General features: G+C 33.8%; 1 protein-coding gene across 7 annotated transcripts in view; it reads right to left on the bottom strand.

The window, feature by feature from the left end:
• LOC118194253 (lysosomal acid phosphatase-like) overlaps positions 1 to 5,672 on the bottom strand; it is a 170,267-nt gene extending 164,595 nt beyond the window's left edge. For 4 of the 7 annotated variants that reach the window (XM_085820823.1, XM_085820821.1, XM_085820825.1 and 1 more), the window contains exon 1: positions 5,376 to 5,669. In XM_085820823.1, coding sequence (XP_085676949.1) covers positions 5,376 to 5,582 — 207 coding nt within the window. In that variant the 5' untranslated portion in view covers positions 5,583 to 5,669. Of the gene's footprint in view, positions 1 to 5,375 lie in introns of all 7 variants that reach the window. The other 3 variants (XM_085820818.1, XM_085820822.1, XM_085820824.1) reach the window with 2 other exon arrangements.
• Positions 5,673 to 14,100: the final 8,428 nt, after the last annotated feature.

The following is a 14,100-nucleotide window of genomic DNA, read 5'->3' as shown; positions in this document are numbered from 1 at the left end:
ACAACTCATTGACTACTTCTTTTTTCTTTAACATATTATTAGAGATTTATATTGAATTGTTTTCTTAAGGTATCATACTGTTTTGTATTGAATTTTTATATTCCTTTAAAATATGTCAACGTATTGTTAATTACCTACGATGAGAAGAATGAATACAATTAATACATTACGAATAAATTGTATATTTTTTAAAGTTTTATATAAAAGATGTCCCCCCCAAAAATTTCAAAAATCTACTATTCAAAAATTTATTATAGAACGTCTCCAGTGAGAAAGCTGCATGGTATTTGCTGACTCATTTTTATTTTATGGACTTCGTGACATCAAGAGATTTTCATAAACATTTCATTGTGAAAGGACTTGAAAACAGAGTTTACTTTTCAGTGGCTATTTTGAAAAAAATTGAGGACTTTCATTATTCTAATTTATTATTTAGTATTATTACACATATTATTATCTTATAATTCTAAGTTGGATACTTATAAAATATGTGCTTATTTATAAATCATAGGTTCGATTGTAAAAAGTATGTAATTAAGCATTTTCTAATTATATGAGAAAGATTATGAGTTATGATAGGGCATAGTTAAAGTATGTAAGCTATGTCTTGGATGTTTTTGTTCATATCTTTCCTCATACTCTAAAAGTTTTCTTGCTTCACTAATGTACTAATGCTTTGCTCGCCCGGCCTCTCGATTTGAGGGGTCGGGGAGATCTAAAATATAAAAAATACGATGGCTTTGCTCTACGCGAACAGGCAACCTCTAATTAACTTTCCGCAAGTTCAGGATCTTACCTTTAGACCAGTACTTTCGAGAAAATTCGGGCATGTTACATAACCGCTCCCATAAATGAAGAATTCGTGCCAGTTTTGCCTCAAAAGATCGCTTTCTCCCTCTACTGCTGTTAAGACCTGTGCTGTCATTCTTCTCATCTGCCTCCCTTTGTTTGAATAGTATGTCACAATGAATTTAAAGTTAATACTATTCAGTTCAACTTACTATCGCATATGTAATCCTGAATGATTTGCCATTTGCACCGAATAAAGAGATGGAGCTAAAAAGTTAAATTCTTCTGTGTCTTCAATTCTGATGTTTTCAACTTTCGACACGACCACACTCGCACTCCAGAAGTGACCAGATTGCTAAGCTTCATCATTTTCAATGCCTGCCTGCCAAAATATTACATATATGTAATTATTTTCTCTCTCTGCTTTCTGCACGCCTTCGTGGTATAACGGTTAGCATACTCGGTAGTATCCGAGTGGTCCAGGTTCGAGTCCCAGCGAGGGCATTGCACATTCTTCAGTTTCATTGTTCCCCGCAAAAAGCCCTAATGGCTCTACACCACTACCTAATTAAATTTTTTTGGCATGGAAAAGAGTAAAATCACTAACTTATATGTTAAATAAAGAAGTAAAAGCTGTCGTTTGCTTTTAATTTTGAATTTTTTTATAGAATTTTAATAGGTGTAAAGAATTGGCTTTAAACTTCATAGATACAATAAGGCAGTTATTTCAGTTATGAACAGATATTCATGTCTCAGCAAGTTTAACTCTGTTTTCTTAGACAATATGTATCAGTTCTATATAAGTTCATGATAAAATCAATCTAATATTTGAAATAAAATGTATTTTGGAAACACGCTGAATACTTTCTAAGACTCATGATTCCAGATAATTTAGATTTTCTCTTGAGATAACCTTTTATAGAGATAATTTTAATCTATATTCTTATAAATACAGACCATTTTGAGAAGTGGTTGTCTCGAAGGGATCTATTTTCACATCGACGTATTCTATTTTGTTTGATCCATGCAATTAATTCTGATAATATTTTCCTTCATTTTAAAATAAATCAATAAGTACTAGAACTAAAATAAAATATATTACAGAGCATATTATTATAACACCCTTGATTCATTTACTTTGCTTAGAAGCTTAGAAGAGAAAAGAAGAGAAAAAATTGCTTAGAAGAGAAAAAATCGTATAGAAATAAACACTTTTTATTTTACAATTATTTAAAAGAAAATTGAATTGAATAGCACTTCATCATCCTGTTCAATTTTTTGGTCTGTTATCTTCATTCCTTACATTTTAAAAATATTTGAGCTTTGTGTATGCAAATGCATGGGTGCAAATAATCTTGATGATTACATGAGACTCGTCATCAGGGAGGACCCAAAGTAAACACAGCAAATTAGTTTTCTACCAATGACATCTTCATTCGAAGTAAGTAATCTAAGAGATCCAAACACATTTTATTTCAATGTTTGGTTTTGGTCGAAGTGACTCTTGCAAATACCCTTTACACGGTTGGAGTGTTTTAAAGATTAAGCAAAGCAATCAATCAAACGCGCGAAACACCAGCGACTGGCGCTGGAAAACTTTTTGCTGTTGCTCTGTGATCTCAGGATTACCATATACTAAGTTTTATTTAAGCCTAAATAATTTTTTTTTATCCCAAAAGGGACGTTAGTAATGGGATATTAGTCTCGAAACTTCATTTTGCCCTGAATCACTATAAACGGCGTATCACCTTTCAAATAGTTGCCACCAAATATTATCGCCCTATGTTATATTTAAGGAAATTAAATTATAAATAGCTGCAAGAATATATGCTTGTTTCTCGCACTGTGAAAAACAACGGTAATTAGAGCCACCCAATTTGAATAATGTGCACCTACAACCGAAATGTGCTTCTGACAGCCCGAATTTTGATTTTCGAAATTCTTATATGTCATATTTTGTAAAACTTTAACGAGTTTTTGATTAACAAAATCAACGATTTCAAAACGAGCAGTGGCAACACTGTACTAAAAAAAACATTTTTATCTCCAGCGTGCGAAACAAGCTATCGAAAATTCTAAAGATAGGCAGTTTTTTAATATTTTGTGATTTTGCTTTTGAATCGAATTTTATGTGGCATAAGCATAAAAAATGTGATATATAATAAATAAATTAAACACAGAAAATGTTTATGATCAAAAGGAAAAAGGAAGTTTTGTAGAGGCATCTTAGTAAAAACTGAACATTCACATGATGAACTGAGGAAGACTGAAAAAAAAAAAAAAAAAATCTGAAAGCTGTCAGATTTTACATTACGCCCAAAGGGGTTCGGGGCGTTTTTTTTTAACATTTCTTGCATTACCTTTATTTATTAAACATCATGGCATTCGCATTTAAACCATAAAATTCAATTTAACAGCAATATTGCAAAATAATTTTAAAATGAGCATATCTTTAGAATTTTTGATACAGAGCCTCGTGCGCTTGAGATAAAAATGTTTTTCTTTGGTACACTCTTCCCATTGCTCGCTTTGAATCGTTTAGTTTGTTATTCAAAAATTCGTTGGAGTGCTACAAAATATGAAATCGATAATAAAGCAAATTTCGATAATAAAAGCCAAATTAGGGCTTCCACATGCCCATATTCTATGGAAAATTTCGTTATTCAAATTTTGATGACTCTAGGTACCGTTGTTTTATCACAATTTGAGAAACATACATACATCCGTGCAGAATCTTCATTACTTAATTTCTTTAAATATAACACAGAGTGATAATATTTGGTGGCAACAATTTGAAAAATGACACAGCCTTTTAAAGTTTTCGATGCAAAATGCCAAAACGAAATTAATAGCCCTTCTGGGCTAACGCCCTTTGGGCTGAAAAACAGGAAAATGTATACCAACAATTAACGTTGCATCGGGAATATTAAACATATGCTGCTATGCTGCTTTTAAAAATTCTGTAATTTTTTAAGCTTTCCACTTGTTCTACATTATTAATTTGAAATGTGTGCATATTCATAGTTTCTAAAATATTGTTAAGCAGTATGAATGTGTATTCTACAGCCCTAAATTACCTGTGGGAATACTAATAATTACTAAGCGAAAAGCCAACTAAGTGATCAGGTTGGTTCCACAGAGGCTTTCATGATTTTTTCCAATTGTAACATAAACATCAGCTAGATGCTTTAGAAATAAAACTTTCTTCACTCACTTTGAGGTTTGGAAGAGTGGGAAGAACTTCCCACCCTTTCAACCTCACAGCTCTTCTTCTCCTAAGCTTTGATCTTAGATTTTGGCGCCGTTGGCCGTAAGCAAAACCACACACTCTTATTGACATTGGAACCGCTATGACATATTCTATCCCCTCTGGAATGTGTTCTTTTAACCCTTCTAAAGTAAATATTTTAAAGTTACTGATCGAACGATTTTTATAGGAATAAATTCTTTTCCGTGTTAAAATAGTTAAAATAACCTTCAACGAAAGAATTTTTACCTTTAAGACATGATCGTCTTTGCCAGTATTGCGACAATTGATTAATTTAAATAAATAAACTACACAAAGAAATACTTACAAATTTAAAAAAATGATCTTTGAGTATTTCTGAAACTTCTGATATGATGGAAGCTCTGTAATATGAATTAATGTAGCATTTTAATTCTTAAAAACAGCAATTTTTAAAGATAAATATTACAGCATAAGTTATTTATATTTCATGCATGTCGTAATGACAGCTGTTTTGATAGCTGCATGCTAACAATTCTAAAGAGAATGTGATAATATTTTATCAAAATTTTCATAATGTAATAAACCTAAATAAATATATAAAAAAAAATTGAAACCTTTCACAGATTTTATATTAAACCCAAGAGTGCTCTTTTTATATTAAACCCAGGGTGTTCTTTTTTTAATTTGTGCACACATTTACATATTTCGAGAGCATTTGAGCTAACGATTCTTAATATATTTAAAAACAGCGTATCTTTAGATTTTCCGATAAAACAGTCTCGTGCACTGGAGGTAAAAACATTTTATTCCGTAGAGTTTTGCTATTACTCGCTTTGAAATCGTTGAGCTTTTTAATCAAAAGTTCGTTAAAGTTTTAGAAAATATGAAACAAACAATAAAACAAATTTCAAATTCCGAATTCGGGCTTCCAGGTGGTCATACTCGGGCGGAATACTAAGTTATTCAAAATTTGATGGCTGTAGGTACCATTGTTTTTCCAAATTGCGAGAAACAAGGTACCTTCACGCCGATTCTTCATTATTTAATTTCTTTAAATACAATACAAGGCAACAATTTGTGGCAATTTAGTGGCAACAATTTGAAAAGAAAAACCGATATTTACAGTGAACCGATGCAAAATGCCGTTTCGAGCCTAATAGCCCTTCTGGGCAAAGGCATTGCATTTGCTTGAATCGGTAGTATATATATCTAAAACTAATTTTTCTCTACAAGAATAGTACATTTTCTTTCAAATGTATAGCTCTTCATTATGGTAAATTTCTAATTAAATACAAAACAATTGTTCATTACTAAGCGATATGTGTTTTAATAATTACAAATATAAGTAACTACTCACCATATGTAACTGCAGCAGTTCCCTTTGCGGTAATGGTGTAATCTGTGGAAGATTTTCTAGTAGATTTACATGAGGAATGAATAAAACTTTAAATAGAGAGTCCTTCATAACAAACAAAATAAAAAAAATAAAAAGTATTTTATATCGTCTAATTTTTATTAATGAAGAAACTGAGAGATATACCACCTTGAAAAACCGATTACTCATGACTACCACTGAGTGAATTAAAAGGCCGCTTGCTGCATTAAACGAGAAAAATATTATAACCACCTACCATGGCATGAAAGGATTGGAAAGAAAGGATTCGTGCGCATCGTAACGTCACACTCACACACCTGCGCAATTCAAATTGCTCAGCTTTGTCGTTTTAATGCTTCGATATTAGAGGATTAAGCAAAAGGCGCAGTATAGGATTTTTAAGAATTGTTAGAAGAATTTGTTTCCAAAAGTTTGCTTATTTACAAACCAGCCTATTACATACTTCCAAGAATCGTATATAAAAATAAACTTAATTTAGCTCTTGTTTCCGTTGCATTAAATTCTGATCATTGATCATGGAATTTACTAGTATATTTTAAAAGAATCCTTAAATGTCGTACTATAAAATTGATAGACTATAATACACAGTAACTCACATTTTGTGATTCTAAAATTTATTTATACATATGAACTATTAAATATTGGAGAAACGCCTTTATTTTACTTTCATGTGCACTACTGATTATCTTTTTTGAAACCTAATTGTTTTGAAAAAGGTTGCTCAAAATGTATTCGGTTAAAAAAATAATTAAAATGTTCTGAAATTCGCATAAAGTTTCGGAACAAATTTTAACAAACAATATTTTAACAAATAATTTAGATTTGATAAAAAAGAGAAAAATAATGAGACATTTAATAATTCCTTCACTGTCTTTTAACTAAAATTACAATTTTCATGCGCTTTCGGGTGGATTCGACAGTTCTTTTTTTGGTAAGAATATTTCCTATTTCATCGTAATAATTGCTTTCATTAGAAGAAATATCATGTTTCCTTTTTCTTTTCTCCAACTCATTACATACATGTTCGATAGGATTTAAATCCTAAAAATGTGAAGGAATTTGGATAACTTCAGGACAGTTATACAATAATTTCAACTCCTCTGCAAATATCGTTTCAGTTGTTTCAATATGATAAATTTTTGCAAACGCGATGCGAGTTTTTCTTGTTTTCTTGTTAATAAAGAATTTCATTTTGCAGACTGTCCATTACAGCCATGTGCTCTAATGACTTTAACAGTTTCGCAGTTAAATTTTATTGCAAACCATTCTAAGCAAGAATCAAATTTTACAATGCTTTCGCTGCATTTTGTTTAATTTTTCATAGTATAAATCTCCGATTCTTTTCTCTTAGTGCAGACTTCAGTGCATTTCGAATGGCTCAATGCAGTTCCCATCATTAAATTCATCAGTGATTGTTAACAGACTGCAAGGTTTTCTTTTTTGTGGGGGGGGTGCCGTGGGAAGAGTGTGTTTTGAATACTTTGGTAATCTTTTATAGGTTGAATAGTTAAATTTATAAAAGAACTTTATTATGTGGTTACCGATCAACAGGTTTTGAATAAATTATTTTATTACAAGGAATATTGTGATGATATCTATTTTGTAGTAATCTAGCCTTAAAATCGAGAAAAGTAATATGTTAGAAAAAAGTTGGAGACTGCTTTTCAATATTTAGTACAAGATCTAACAAATACATTTCAAACATACAAATGTCAGAAAACAAATGTCAGCGGTTGTAAAAGAAACCTTGAATGTGGTATTATAAATTTTATATAATAGAATGTAGATATGACGAAAAATTAGTCGAAAAATTAGTTAATTCGATAAGCTGCAAGGTATTTCAACATGGAAATGTAAATTTTAGCAGAACAGAATTTTAGCATTTTAGAAAATAACCTTAGCAGTTTCCTTAAGTAAATTAGTTTGAAAATTTTCAGTATTTTAGATCAATGATTGGACAAAAGTATATCTGTGGCAATACCAGCCATTTGGATTTGATTTACAGCAGGAAGAATAATCAAAAGAAAATGATTGACCTCTTAAACATATATTTTCTTTGTAATGCCTTTTGTCAGAGCCGTGCATAGATATTTCCTCAACTGAAGCAAAGAATTAAATTGGGCACCCTTATAACCAGTCAGATTATATAGTATAATAAATGCCTCCCTCAGACGAGTCCTGCGAAAGTAACTAGTAGTTCTGAGAACGTAAATAAACATCGGTATTAAACATAACCTTTCTAATGTAATCACCGCTTGAAATGACCGCAATTATCCGGAACCATGGATAATCATAGTAGAGGGGATTCATTGTATATGTCTATATTTTATATTGTAAAATGATAAATATTTTAAATAATATCTGTTGTTTTGTTTCGTTTTATTGAAATATGGCAAAGCACGCAAGGGCTGTCGGCCTAAAGGGAGGGACGCTTTCGTGGAAGACTTTCTAAGGGCAACTGGCTCGTATACATGTCATACGCGGAGAAAACGATGAAAATGCCCATGCAGTCAGCCCATTCACTAGGAGACGAAACCAACGACTACTAGTGTTCAGCGACTTTACCGCTCGGCCGCTGGTGGGCAAATAAGAGCTGTTATAGTAATTTTTAATCGCAGATTCATACATTCAAATAAATCATTTATGAATTTTAAAATAAAAAAGCCTTTTTGTTAAAAAATACATTTTTAGGGAACGATATTGAAATGGTATAAGTAATAACATAATCAATATAAAATAAAATAATAAACGTCAACCCCTCCTCCCTTTTTTTCTGTTTTTAAGAAGCAAAAGCAGTAATAATGTTTTCCAAAATCTACATGATTACTTGATTAATGGCCTGAAGACACAAAATAATTATGCTCGAAAATTGGCCCAAACGAAGATCATCAAAATTTTTTATTATTTTAAATTTACTATACTTTTTTTATATGCTAGCCATTGGCAACATTGAAAGCATTCTTAATGCAACTTCCATATTCAAATTTAAGAAAATTAAATCCATAAATTTTCTTAAAAGACCTAAATTTTTTCGTGTTTAAGTGTCCAGAATTTATAAAATAGAACGGCTATTCAATCAAATATTTCTGATGCAAATTTTTGCACCATTTATATTGTTGCGTGCATACGGGTCTGTAATAGATAGAATGCACTCAGCTCTGATGATAGGTTGATAAGATTTATTTTATCAGATGAAACACTTCAGAGATCTCAAACTTTCCACCAAGATAGTCGTACAACTCTTCACAGTATCACAGAGTACAATCAGTAATTACATTTCAAACTACTATGACCGTTAAGCTAAGCAAAGCGCAGCTAAAGAGAAAGCTACACGGACATATCTCAGTAGTTCGAACTCACGCCGAGCTAACAACAACTGAGAGCAGATGCTTTCTCCGGCCTTATAGAGCTTTCACCCGGCCGCCGAGATCTTTCTGGTGCTTTCTGCTGCTTGAAATTCCTGAAAGGAAACATAAGGGTCAAATTGCGGTTACAGCTAATATAGTGATCATTTACATTTATTCATTTCCAATATATATAGTGGTAATACAGGGACCGGACCAAAGTATCGGCATGTTTGGCGACTTTTGGCAATTTCTCGCCAAATTACCGAGATACCCATTTACTCAACATTAAATGCACTTTCCCTTGTATTCTTACTTTTATGGCTAGCTCGTCTCTTTAGATATATTTTTCGTATTACATTATACAAAAGAAACATCAATTTTATTTATAATTCCACAAAAATTATTTAAGTACAAAATTCATAACAATAGGGTTGCTTTTTTGTACGGATTCGTGGATTTGGAGTAATTTGACGACAACACTTGATGAAGAATCAGATACAATTTATTTAGCCAGTTTACTCAGGACAAATCCAAAATCACGTTTACAGTCGTCGAAGAACTACTGTAAGCACGCTGAAACAATCAGCAACACAGCCTTCAGGCTATTAGGCTGAAGGCTCTCAGGTTATAACGCTGAAGATAGCTTCACGGCAAATCACGAAATTACAGCTCCCCACTTGGTTCGGTAGTTCTCGGAACTCTATGTACTCCCGAGGCTCCAGGCGTCAGGCTATCAGGCTATAATGGTTAAGAGAGCTTCACGGTAAAGCACCAGAGTACAGCTCCCGACTCTTGTCGGTCGCTCTCGAAACTCAACGTACTCTCGAGACTCCAGCCTTCAGGCTATCAGGCTATAACGGTGAAGACAGCTTCACGGCAAAGCACCAGAGTGCAGCTCCCGAAGCTCAAAAGAATATTTTTTTCAACACTCAGTTTTTCTAAAATTTTATGGAAATATAAGTGATTAGCTAACGTTTTGAAACTCATTCGAAACATCGATACATAATTACAAATCACTTAACGATGTTAGCGAATTAAATTATTTAAAAGACCATTTAGCCGGAACTGCTCTGGAAACTATAGAAAGATTTTGTATTTCAAGCGAAAATTATAAAAAATTTGTTCCTCTTTGTTTGAACAAAAATTCAGAAGAAAACCATTTTGATAAATACCCTCGTAAACCAATGACTAGAAATACCCATACTTACACGTTCCAATGACATAGTGATTTTTCGGAAATTGTTTGATAAGATTCAAATTAATATGAAGTTTAGAAGCTGTCAGAAGCTTAGAGTCGTTAAGTGTATCATCAAAAAGCCTTTAGCACATTATTTTCTCTTGTAATTTTAAAACACTACCATTATTGTCCCCTGTAACCTTAAAAGTGAACCACCAAGTGATTTAATATTCGAATTTAATAAAGAATTTGGAGACCAGTATTATATTAACGATTTCTTTAGATTTAGTACAAACAATTGATAGCTAAAAACAGATTTGAACTTTCATAACTCGCCAATACATTCGCAAATGCATTTAAAACCAAGCTGACTGGCGTTCTATTAGAAAAGTAGAAAGGAAAACCGAATCCCGAGACAGCTGAGTTGGTAAGCAGTTTGGGCTTGAAATCTAAACTTTGTACGTTCTTTAGAAAAGAAACGCATTTGAGCAAAGATTGTTTATATGGAAAAAGTTTGCCAACTGAAAACAAGAAAATCCATGTTAATTAAAAACGGAATCTGTTTCTAATGCTTGAAAGTTGGTTGTGTGTCTTCTCACTATCTATCGATAGTAAAGAACAGCATTTGCGTAAGAGACATTTAGAAATGATGTGTTAACTAAACCATCGCGATAATGCTGTAATGAATGAGGTAAACAAAATCACTCAGAATAGTGTTCATTCGATCAATAACTCTTCAAGCGAAGCTTATCTTCAAACTTTGATAGTGCACGTTAAGGAAAACCGTTTAAAATATCGTATAAGGGTAATTGTAGACATGATTAGCCAAACAAGCTATGTACCCATATTTGTTGCTAGAAAGTTGATATTCAAGGGATGAGGAGAAATATCTGTGAACTATGGTTTATTAAGATGAAATATGCATACGGAAAAGCACAAAAAATATCGCGCTTAGCCAGGGTAGGTGGAAGCTTTAATTGCGAATTAGAGGTTTTAGATGAAATTAAAATTTGTGCTTCTGTTCCTAAGTTAAATTATTCTCATTGCTTGAACCATTTAAAGGATTTTGGTATTTTAATAAGCGATACGAATACAAATGATAACTACTGTTTGTATGAAAATAATTCGGATGAAATTCATTTGCTCACAGAGCTTATTATGCAAGACAATTCTTAACAGGAAATATAAAACATCTTTCAGGACGTTTAGCTGCTGTTCACACATTCTTGAGGTGGTCAGTAAAGGGGAAATCTGAAGCTAAGGATACTTCTAGAAACAGTTCAATGCTGATGTTGTCACCTGACGTAAATAACGTAAAGATATTTACGGTTTAGATGTTTTGGGTATTAAAAATAGTTGCGAAAAGCGCATTAAAAGAGAAACCCAAGAACTTGCTATGAAACGTTTCAGAGAAACTCTTGGTAGATATAACTGGCAGATATAAGATCTTGGTACTGGCAGATAAAAGATCCATTTACCGTAGTTAACAGGATATCTTCCTTTACCTGATAATAAAGAGTAAAGAAAAGGCTATTTTTTAACGGTAAGCAATAGGGCTTTCAATTCTTCATTCGACTTCCTCCATGCAATAATTTGTCCTTCGAAGACAAGCATATTAAACTTAGGCTCTTTTGTAAACATAGCTTTGTTCCAATATGATAAATCTTTCCTTATCATGAATTTTGGCCCATTTTATTTCTTTTCTTCATCCTGATCGCCTGTTCTATCCATGTGCTCCAATGACTCTTTCAAAAGTTTCAGAGTTAGCCGTTATTGAAAACCGTTGTTCTATAGCTACCGTGGGTTTTACAGCTCTAATTTTTGTGCCCTGTCCGATTTTTCGTATGACAAAGTTCCGATTTCTCGGTGTTAACTTAAAATGTGATTCTGACTTTAGAACATTTTCAATAACTCTATGAAATTTCTGTTGTTTTATAACACTGAAGGTATAATGCTTAGATTTTTTGGATATTCGAATACTTTTACCATCTATAAAATGTTAAGTCATTAAATTTCTAACAATTTATAATTTTAAATTAAATTTTAGTCTTTTGCCATGTTCACTTCATATCTGGAAATTTTGATATAATTTTCTAAACAAATAATTCCCAAATACAAATGGTAGTTCTGCTAATGAATTTTCATTTATATAATCATATGATCAAAAACATTGTCTGTCAAAATATCCCCCAAACTGTCCAAGGAGGTTTGTTTCTTCCTCCCTTTCAGGATATTGCGGAAATGAGTTAGGAAAGTTTCGTTGAACAACTCCGATGCACGACCAGTTGCAACTTTTACGGGGTGATTTTTATCCACGAACTCTACAACTTTCTCCCACATTCTTAAGATCTCCTTTATATCTCTTGTAGGAATAACCTGCTCACTCTCTGGCTCCTCTTCAAAACTAATTTTTCGTTTAACTACCGTATGCTGCTGCGAATGTAGATCGTGTAACTCCTCGGTTTTCAGCTCCTGAGACTGTTCCTCGACGAGTTCGTTCACATCTCTTTCATCCACCTCCAAACCCATGGATTTTCCCAGAGAAACAATTTCCTCTACCACTGACACTTCAGGTTCCAATCCTTCGAAGGCCCTTTCAGCTACAGCCTCAGGCCACAGCTTCTATCATGCAGAGGTTAAGGTCCTCGTTGTAACACCCAGCCAGGCCTGATCAATAATTCTTAGGCATATCACAATGTTAAAGTGGTCCTTCCAGAAATCACGAAGGGTAAGATTTGTGTTCTCCGTCACCTCAAATCAGCAGCGCTGAAAAATGTGCTTGGTGTACAACTTCTAAAATTAGAAATCACCTGCTGATTCATGGGCTGCAGGATAGGAGTGGTGTTGGGCGGTAGGTAGAGAACATTTTTAAACTTGAACTCTTCGAGTAAATCATCTTCGAGATTTGGTGCGTGAGCAGGGGCATTGTCGAGGACGAGAAGGGCTTGCATGGGTAGGTTGTTTTCCTGTAAATATTTTTTAACAGAAGTGCCAAACACCAGCTTTATCCACTCCACAAAGAATTTCCTGATGACCCACACTTTCGGATTTTTCCCCCACATAACTGGCAGTTTTTCTTTTAAAATCTTATGTGACTTAAAGGCACTGGGATTTTCCGAACTGTATACTAGCAGAGGCTTGATTTTGCAGTCGCCACTCGCATTGGCGCAAAGTGCTAGAGTTAATATATCCTTCATGGGTTTGTGACCTGGCATCGTCTTCTCCTCTGCCGTTATGTAAGTCCTATTCGGCATCCTTTTCCAGAAAAGCTCTGTCTCGTCCCAGTTGAAGACTTGCTGGGGGATGTATCCTTTGGCTTCTATCAGTTCGGAAAACGTTTTGATGTAAACCTCAGCTGCCTTCACATCCGAACTTGCTACCTCACCATGCCTGACGACGGAGTGAACGCCGGTCCTTTTCCTAAAGTTGTCAAACCAGTTCCGATTGGCATTAAACGAGTCTTTCGATTCCTCGTTTGTGGAAGTGTGTCGGATCTGCTTCAGCAAATCATCGTAAATCACTCGTGCCTTCTCACATATGATGCTTTGTGTTAAGGTTCCTCCTTGAAGCTGCTTCTCTGTCATCAGTAGTTTCTCCACCTTTTCATGGAGAGAGCTCCGAAGCTTAGAAATTATTGTAATGCCCTTAGCTGGCGTTATATCCTTTATCAACTCCTTCTGTTTAAGTACAGTACATATCATTGGTATGCTACGCCCGTACATCCTCGCCAAGTCAATTACTGGCACACCTTGCTCATGTTTTTCTATGATTTCACGCTTTAGTTCAATGCACATCTTCTTCTTCTTTGGACCCATAGCTATAAAAATAAATGTAATAATGTTTTGTAAATGTACAAAAAGCAAAAAACATGAACCCAACTTATCAAAAATGCATCGAAAACGAGAAAAACAAGCACACACACTGAGGTCTAGTCTTGAGTTGGGAGAAATTGTTAGACACTGCACACGACACCAACATGCGCGCGCATGTTGCGGTCGTGTGCAGCGGTGTAGTGTGCGATTCCTCGTATCTCAAATCTTGCTCTCATCTCAAAGCAAAATATCGCTCACTCGGCGGCTCGTATCTCCAAACACTCCGCATATCGAGGTACCACTTTATATGCAACTATAGTCGGAATCATCGAAAATGGATGATAATTGTA

The sequence above is a fragment of the Stegodyphus dumicola genome, chromosome 7 (genome assembly GCF_044657685.1).
Source record: "Stegodyphus dumicola isolate Sdum_Otavi_A_Nest chromosome 7, ASM4465768v1".
Lineage (NCBI taxonomy): Eukaryota > Metazoa > Arthropoda > Arachnida > Araneae > Eresidae > Stegodyphus > Stegodyphus dumicola.
Note: the sequence above shows the minus strand (reverse complement) of the source record. Positions and strands in the feature narration are given on the sequence as shown.